At 33.5% G+C, this 8,998-nt stretch overlaps 4 protein-coding genes across 5 annotated transcripts in view; 2 read left to right on the top strand and 2 right to left on the bottom strand.

The window, feature by feature from the left end:
* The window catches only part of LOC104779522 (psbQ-like protein 3, chloroplastic), a 2,298-nt gene extending 1,222 nt beyond the window's left edge, over positions 1–1,076 (top strand). Inside the window, exons 2-3 of the mRNA XM_010503889.2 lie at positions 561–767; positions 842–1,076. Of these exons, the coding sequence (XP_010502191.1) occupies positions 561–767; positions 842–937 (303 nt within the window). The 3' untranslated portion in view covers positions 938–1,076. The remainder of the gene's footprint in view (positions 1–560; positions 768–841) is intronic.
* Positions 1–8,998, bottom strand: part of LOC104779528 (cyclin-J18-like) — a 63,514-nt gene that overhangs the window by 45,674 nt on the left and 8,842 nt on the right. The window lies entirely within an intron of this gene.
* On the top strand, positions 3,600–4,584 carry LOC104779524. The gene is made up of 3 exons (XM_010503890.1): positions 3,600–3,711; positions 3,847–4,005; positions 4,096–4,584. The coding sequence occupies exons 1-3, from the start codon at positions 3,694–3,696 to the stop codon at positions 4,315–4,317; spliced, it is 399 nt and encodes a 132-aa protein (XP_010502192.1). The 5' UTR covers positions 3,600–3,693; the 3' UTR covers positions 4,318–4,584.
* Positions 5,123–8,990, bottom strand: LOC104779525 (65-kDa microtubule-associated protein 6). 2 transcript variants are annotated; one of them, XM_010503892.2, is made up of 12 exons: positions 8,570–8,990; positions 7,963–8,166; positions 7,596–7,865; positions 7,286–7,501; positions 7,024–7,179; positions 6,769–6,928; positions 6,523–6,674; positions 6,343–6,430; positions 6,190–6,263; positions 6,032–6,106; positions 5,577–5,950; positions 5,123–5,464 (listed from the first exon to the last, which is right to left on the bottom strand). In XM_010503892.2, exons 1-11 carry the CDS (start codon positions 8,645–8,647, stop codon positions 5,597–5,599), a joined length of 1,827 nt encoding a protein of 608 aa, XP_010502194.1. In that variant the 5' UTR covers positions 8,648–8,990; the 3' UTR covers positions 5,123–5,464; positions 5,577–5,596. The 2 variants fall into 2 exon arrangements, with proteins under 2 accessions (XP_010502194.1, XP_010502193.1); XM_010503891.2 differs by having other exon boundaries at positions 5,123–5,427.

The following is an 8,998-nucleotide window of genomic DNA, read 5'->3' as shown; positions in this document are numbered from 1 at the left end:
TTGTGGTTAATTGAAGAGTTTTGGAGGTCCCATCGCAATAGAATGTTCCCTAATGAAAGTTCAGACTAGAGATCCTCCAGAACGTAACTTTTGCAAGATCATAGAGAACTAGATACTCAATTTAGTTCTACTATATATGATCCATTTGTTAATTATATAGTATTAGAATTTAGATGTTGTAGTACTCCACTATATAATTGCTAAACAATTGAGGACAGTGTGTTATATACAAAAGCTTACTCACATGGACTGAAACAATTGCAACGATCTGTATTTTCAATGTAAAGTCACAAGGTCAAATTTTCTTTTGTGGATATTTTTTTTTGTTTTTAGATTCGTTATTCGAATTTTGACCAAGTGATTTATCCGAGTAAGTTCACAAAAAAAAAACATTTATTTAGAGGAATATTAGATGTGTAATTAAGTTATCAATCACTATGGATTAATGGGTTTTAATTTTTTAACGCTATAAGTTATCCGTAATATGTTTGTGGAAGGCTTTTTGTTGCAAGATTATATAAAATTTGAATTTTTCGTGTAATTTGGATATGGTTTCATAGGAAGGGTTAAGAAAAAATGCAGAAAATATACAAAGAATTAAAGAGGTGATGATAGAAAAAAAATTGTGGAAGGAAGGAGGGAAAGAGCTAAGGAGAAGTGCATCTAACATGAAGCAAGACTTTTACTTAATCATCCAAGCAAAGCCTCCTAAGGATAGACCTCTTTTTAGGTCTCTTTATTCCTCTCTCTTCAATTCTATCACCAAGGTACATATTCTTCATTTTGGTCTCACAATATACTCATTACTATTAATAAACTATATATACTTTGAAAATTGTAGATGGATTATGCAGCAAGAGATGAAGATGAAACTAAGGTATTGGAGTACTATAAGATTATTGTTGCGATCCTCGATGACATCTTTCCTCGAATTTAATTTCGAACATTAATATTATTTTAGGAAATCGAGTCCCATTTGTTGTCATGTTCTTTCTTGTCTTTCCAAAGGAAAACACTAGTTGAAATACAAAGTGACAAGATAAAAAGTTGGCAAATGTTTTTTTTTGTATTATTTATCTAGTCATCTTGAGCCAGTTACCTACCTACATAAGAAAACTCATAGCTTATGTGAACAACCGTTCAAAAAGAGCTAAAGACGTACATACCATTACCAATGCAATCGGATTTCATGATATACTAAGTATTCATGTATTTGTATATAAATATTATTATCTAAATTCAAGACGTAATAATAAATAGAATTACATATTTTTTTCTTGTTTAAAACAAAAGGTGCGTATATACGTACGCACAACAATGACCATTCACACACAAACAAAATGATTAAGTACATTTCCTTCTTAAGTTGAGAGAAGAGTGAAGAGGAATGTGAAGGTGGGAGAGATTGTGTGTATGATTTGAAAATTTTAAAACAAGAAAAGAAAATATTCTTATAAATAGAGTATAAGGATTCACCATGATTTTTTGGTTTATTATTCACAATCCTTGATTAATATTTTTTTGGTTTATTATTCACAATTATTGTATTAAAATCATTTTGTTTGTTCAAAATATGTACTAACTAGTTATGAATTAAAAAAACTTTAAAACTAATAATATAAAAGAAACAAGGGGTAAAAAGAGCTTAACCATGATCATTATGATACCAAATATGTCAATGGATAAAGAATGGGGAGATCATTTAGACACTGCGGCAGAATGTGGTATCTACAGACGTGAATCAGATCGAGGTTATTCGTCTCAAATACCATGAGCTTGAAGAAGCACTACAAAAATCTAAAAAAAATATGTGAAAAACAAATTTCATGTGTATTGGTGCCTATATACTATGAAATTTGTATATACTATGAAATTAAGGATTTCATGTTATATGGTGAATCCTTGATTATATACTATGAAATTTCATGTTATTCCTTGGTGCGTATATACACATGAAATTTGTTTTTTTGGTAAATACATGGTAAATAGAATTACAAGTTTACAACCAACGCAATATATATAGGAATAACAAACTTACACAGTATCATAATTTATAGTAACTTAATTAGATGAGTTGGTAGATAATGAGCTACCAAGGCACGTTGAAACTCGTTTGAAGAGTCTCTTGACCGTTTGTTATAGGATGCCCCCCACTGATTGATAAAGTAACCTAAAATATTCACATATATTTATTTCATATGTGAATTTGTAAATATAAACACGAGTGTTCATTTTTACTATTTTCACCCAAAAAGACACTGTATGAACCGTATATATATACTCTTTTACGTAACTAATGTTAAATAGTTTGAAAAAATCAGACTCAATAATATACTACAATAAATTCAGAAAATTTACTACAATATTATAATTGCATGGCTAAGTTACATATTTTACCGTATACATATTTATGGTCTTTTTACATATATACGCTAGCTATATATTTGTGTATTTATAGTAAGGTAGCTTTTTCCATTCGCATACAAAAACGGCTTGTTAAGTAAAGCAAAGTTGTGTACCTCATGCTTTCCCCTTAACCAGGCCCGGCCCACCTCTAAAGCAGGTAAAGCATGTGCTTTAGGCCACATATTATATATTAACTATGTGGGTTAGTTAACAAAAACATTTCCTAGCTAAGTTGGTTTTGTATCTTGATAACAAGGTACTTGTCCTTGGTTCGAGTCTCTGTTTCAGCAATCTTGCAATCTTCGTATTTTCTTTAGTTGTATGTATCATATGGGTACAGTTAATATTTATCTATATAAAATACCATGACAAAAATGCTTTAGGCCTCCATATTGCTAAGACCGGCCCTCCCCTTAACGGCCGGCTTTAGTGGTTTTTGTTTTCTTTTTGGCAAATTTCATTTTAACGGAATACGAGCAAATCTAATAGCTTTTCTCTACATCACCAATCTTCTTCAAAGCCCTAAAAGGGAAAGAAGAAAAAAAAGTAAGACATGAAACAAAGCGAAAGATTGTTCGGATTTTCAAAGAAAGATAGCATCTCCTTTTGTCAAAAGCAAGAAAGTGTATATAATACTGTATATATATAGTAGTTGTTTTTTACCCTCTTTTTAGACCCTGAACCAAATAGTGATACAATTCTACACATACAGAAATACAAATTTGATATTGCTATAATATTTTGATGTATATATGATTCATATACGTACAAGACATATATATAATACGTTAAATTTACTCTTTGGATGTAAATTGTGATTTCTCATTTGATTGTCAAAAACTCACAATACTCATAATTTCATTTCATATACATGAGCTTGGAGTTTCAATGTGATAGTTTTTAATATATAAAAACAAAAAGTATTACCTTGAATAGACTCCATTAACACACTCCATGTTTTGAAGTTTGGCACCGATTGCTAATATTAAGAAAAACATTCTTACAAAAAGTTGTATCACCCATACGCCATTTGAATGATATGAAAATGGTCCTGAAAAAAGAAAGAAAAAAATAGTGGGAGGTTTAGGAATCTTTTTCTGCCTCACATCTTTTTTCACTGTGGGGTTAAAAAATCCCTCCTTTTCATGCCAAAACACAACTTTTATTTATTTATTTTTTACCCTCCTCCCTTTTCCTCAATTTTGTTTTACCCTTTTATACACACAAGCTCTCCCACCTTCACATTCCTCTTCTCTCTTCTCTCAACTCTCACCTTCCACCAAGCTCATGGACTTCGATTCCTCAGTGAGTTTTTAATTTTCTCCTCAACCAAAGCTTAATTTCTTTACTTCGTTTTGATTTCATTTGTTTTACGAAACCATGGACACGTTATTCTTGAATATTGCAAACAAACCCATATATTTTTCTTGTTTTCTTTAGGACAAAAGAGAGAGTGTGGAGGAGACAGTGATGATGGAGTACGATGGAGAAACCAATCACTTCGACGTTGAGTTTTGTCCTGTTGAACATCCGGTTGAACCGGAAGAAGAAGATCGTCCGGTTAAATGTCCCGTACCAATCTCATCATCCCTCGTCCACGTAAGTATTTAGTTTCTTGGAATGAATCAGTTATTTACACCAAAAAATTTCCTCATTTTCACCGATTAAATCGATTTTAAAATTGTGAAGAAACCAAGGGAGAAATCTAAACCGGGATGGGTAAAACACAGAGCCAGCAGCTACGAAACATCGGTTTATCCACCACCACGTCATCATGTACGTAACGTACGTAAGAGACACAACTCGTTCGACGTGGAAGGGAACAACAACTTCTTCACGAGATCTCATCATGATGACGAAACCACCACATCTCGAAGATCTAACATCACCATCTACCGAGTTCTTCAATAAGTTCACTCAGTTCGAACCGTGAATATATCAAAATCTCTTATTATGTATTGAGAGTCGATCGGTTCTATTGTGAGATGTTATTACTTTTTTTTAGCCGGCGATTTTATTTAAAGTTTATGTTGGATGTGGGTTAAAGTAGTATGTAGTTTGATCATGTAGTACCAAGGTTTCGGTATACTTGTTATTCGGTGATAACCGGTCCGGTCAGATTCGGTTACCATCTTAGAAAATGTTATAATTTCTAGCTTTTTATGAGTGCATGGCCAATTTCAGTATAACCTAATTTAAGAATAGGCCGTATTTTATTAAATCTTAATCTGTACATGTGCTTAACTGGGTCTACTCTAAAATTATCTATTTATTATTATTATTATTTTCTCTCCTCAATTTCATGATAAAAATTTTGAATCATGATTAGTTAAAAACTTCTCATGATAAAAGAATTTGAGTTAAAACAACCTTCCTGTTTTTGGTCAATTTATATATAAACACCATCAATGGTTATCAATATATATTTTATAATTATATACTTACAAATGGTTCAATATACATATAACTGATTAGAAATCACAATGTATTACTGTTACAATTTTAATGAAAAAAAAATTACACACGAATGTCATTAAGTTGTACATAAAACACAAAAAATATATCAAAAGCTTCAAAATGCAGATCCCATTACTATTGAAATTTCAGTCACAGTTTTGTAAAATTTAAACAAATGTGCATTTGGGTGACTCCTTTTAACAGTAAACGCATAATGAACCTATCCATCTAACCTTTAAAGTATACGCAAACGCAATGGTTCAATATCAAAAAGCACTACTAAAAACACAAACATTAAGCTTAAAGCAAATACGTATATTATACACAAATACGTACGCACAACAATGACCATTCACACACTTTCACACGTGCATTACACAAAACAATAGTATCTTCTCACTTCAAAATAGAAAATTTGTAACCTCTAAAGAATAACAAATTTCACATTTATTTTTTAACTCTTATCTCACCATATCTCCTAAAAGTCAGTCACCTTCTGTATTCACAAGTCTGCATCTTCTTCCACTTCCTTCTTTTTTACCATTAACATTACTCCCACAAACCCTGCACCAAGTATCCAACTTCTAACATCAATCTCTGTCTACACAAAAGTTTCAAATCACCACAAGAACCTGGTCATTTGAGGATTCTACTACAAATGCATGTGAAGCTAATCACTTGATGCATCAAAAGTTTTTGATCTTTTCTCTTACCGGTGCAAAAGAGAGTCAAGTCAGCCTTGGAGAGGCGAGTCTGGCTCAGAGCTATAAATCGATGTGTAGGTAGTAGAAACAGTATCTTCCTTTTGCATGGCCACATAGTTTGACGGAGTAGAAGTGTGTCTCCTAACTTCTTTGAAATACCCGTTTTGGCGATGATGACCAGAGTAAGATCTCGGGGTTAAAAGAAGGTCAGGAGTAGTTGTCCCTACCGAGCTTCTACGAGGCGTGGGAGGTACTGAACCATTCCCATTGCTAATGTTGAAACCATTGGGCTTTCTGAAACTACTGCTTCTTCTTGGACTTGGTTTTGATCCGTAAATAGATTCCCTTTGAGTTAGTAGGAGATCTTGCCTCTTCTTTTGATCCTGCATTAAGATATAGAACTATGTTTTAAGCAGGAAAGCTATAATCTCGAGTGTTTGTAAGAGAGTTATTTTGGGACTAACCCTGTATCTTTTCTTTTCCTCTTCCTGTTGTTTCCTTGTCAATTTATAGTCTTCTAGTATGTTAACCAATCGAACCTATAGAAAGTAGTCACAAAAATTAAAGAAAGGACTTTGGCAGTTAATGACTTTGCACTTAACTTTAAATAGTTTTAACTTACACCGTCGTATAGAAATGAATTCTGCATGTCATTTTCCCATACAAGTGTTTTCTTGATAAGATTGTCAACCATTCCTGTAGTAAACACCACACAAAAATTATTTATTTGACTTCATATTCAGAAACTAGAAAAAGGTGAAAGGTGGAAAAGTACCAGGGATCTTATTGATTGTAACACGGGCTCGTTCTGCACGCTTGAGGTTAACATGTCCACCTCTTCCAGCGCTATACCGGTTCTCATCCTGAAACCAAATAAAGAATCTTTATTAGAATACATCCTTCAAGGAATCCATTTTATCTTCTGTGAGTTTCAAGCTTGAAGCTTCTCTCATACCAGATTATATTCTTCCAACCAGTTTTCCTCTTCACATGCGGAGAGCCAACGGTCAATTCTGTCCATGATATCTTTTCGGCTTTGTGCTTCGTCTTTAATTTTGTTTATTTGCATTTCAATATTTGAGAGAAGCTCTGAAGGGTCTACTAATCCTGAAGAAACATGGGGAAGCTAGGTTTAAAATAAGTGGAATTGGCAATTATTTACCAACTACTATATAAAAACAAAAAGCTCTATCATATTTACCAGAATCAATTAGTGCAGTTGATTTCTCAGCAGAAGTGCTTGTGTCAGGTTGAATGTGAGTTAGCCTGCAAAGATCCTCTAACTCGGATCTTCGTTTCATTACAAGCTCCTTCATTCTGCTTGCTTTCAGTTTACTGAGACTGTCCACTTCTGCAGATACCTAAAAAGCAAGGGCAAAAAAAAAAGACTCAGATAAAGCATAAAGAATGAGATTAAAGACATAAATGTTAAATGATAAATGTGCTTCTACTGAACCTGTTCAATTGTCTCGGTCGAAAGGATTCCAGGCTCAGTGATAGTAGATTCAGATGATCTTACAACATAAGTAACTCTTCCAAATTTAGTTCTCTCTTCTTGTTGAGTGTCCATTAGATTCCATAGCTCGAAAAGTGAAGCCACTACATCCTTCAGCTGCACATATGAAAGTATGATTGGAAACACAAAAATGAAAAATCAATCTATGAATATAAAATAGAAGAAGAGTATTGTGCAAACATGCATATAAGTACAAGGTTACCTTTTGAAATCGGGCTTTTCTTTCAGTTTTTAGCTTTTGAATCATGTGCTCAAGACCCTCTAATGTGCTATCACTAATGTTTGCAGATTGCTCTTGCTCTGTCCTATGCAAGCTTGGATGAACCTCACTAACCGTTTGACTAAAGTCAACTCCAAGAACACCGCATAGTGCATGGACTTCGTTGACATAACCCAACACTTTGTTGAGACGATCAGACTGCATGAAAGAAACATAAACCTGTTCATAAAACAAAAAATGAAATAATGGATATTGTTCATTGCTCTATGTAGAAGTGTGACAGAAACTTCACCTTTTCTTTTTGAAGCGTGCGGAGATGTGTTTGATACTCGTTAAGTTTCCTCAGAGTCAAGTCTTGTTCTTCGAGAGTCAAGGAACTGATCATGACCTTATTGAGATGGTCACTGTATCCTGAGATTTCCCCACTAATCTTCTCAATTTGCGCTTTTATATCCGAAAACTGTTTCATTCTCTCCTCTTTTTGAATCCTCAATTCCTCAACTAGAGGAGTCACAGCTGCAAGCTGTTCTTTCAATGATTTTGAACCTTTATCCAGTTTAATCTGAGCATCAAAATACCCAAAACAAAAAAAAACACAAAAATTTAGAATAAGCTAACACGCAAGATAATCATCTATGATCATGAAGATAGCTTCATACCGGTGAGTTGATGTTAAAAACTCCAAGGGCAGCCGTTAAAGAAGCAACTTCAGCTTCAATAGCTGCAACAGACTGATGAAGCTTTGCCTTGGAATTTGCAGCCTCGTCAACTTTTCTTTGATAGATTTGAAGACATTCTCTCTCCAGTTCCATCAGCATCCTATCTTTCTCAGTCTCACTCTCACCAATTTCAACCCATATTTTCTGTTTCATACACCCAAACAAAAAAAACCCATTAAACTCATGAAAATAGCCTCCATATGAGAAAAACAGAAGAGATTGTTGAGTACAAGAGCTTATGCATGATCTTGTTACCAAAAATAAAAACATCAACAGTTACATGTAGACCAAAAAAATTGAAAAAAACAAACTTCATGTTTAGTCAAAATCCACAGGAACCCTTTGACCTAAGAGATGAAAAGATAATGAAAACAAAAGGCTAATTTCATTATGAGTCCAAAAGAATCATCATCCTTTACTAACCCTTGAGAGTTTACAAAAAACAAAGATAAAGACTTTTCTTTTTCTTCAACCGTCATCATCAAGAAAAACCCCTAAATTCTCCCAAAGAAAACAAAAGAAAGAGAGAGAGGAAGAGACAACAAACCTGAAGCTCACGGAGAAGATTGTTACAAGTAGTGTTCGTACGAAAAAACAGAGCATTGGGACTTCCAATTTCCAGCATTTTCTTCAGCTAAATTCTCCTCACTCTTAGTTAAAATCTTGAAGCAAGAAGCAAGCAAGAAGCAAGCAAGAAGCTTTTTTGGTCCTTCTTCACAAAATGGTGCTTAATCGAACAAGAAAGAGACAACTACTTGCAGAAAGAAGCATCAGATCTGAAGCTTGAAGATGAGACAAACATTCAATTAAGCTCCTTTCATTACTTAACTTTGCAAAAACCAGAAAACAGAGAGAGCAAAGTAAGAGAGAAACAAAGATAATAAATTTTGCTGAATTAGGCTAAAAAGAAAAGGGAATGAACAGAGAGAAAAGAACAGGTAGCAGAAACAGAGAAGAGAGTTTAAAAAAAAAAAAA

This window comes from Camelina sativa, chromosome 4 (genome assembly GCF_000633955.1).
Source record: "Camelina sativa cultivar DH55 chromosome 4, Cs, whole genome shotgun sequence".
NCBI lineage: Eukaryota > Viridiplantae > Streptophyta > Magnoliopsida > Brassicales > Brassicaceae > Camelina > Camelina sativa.
Note: the sequence above shows the minus strand (reverse complement) of the source record. Positions and strands in the feature narration are given on the sequence as shown.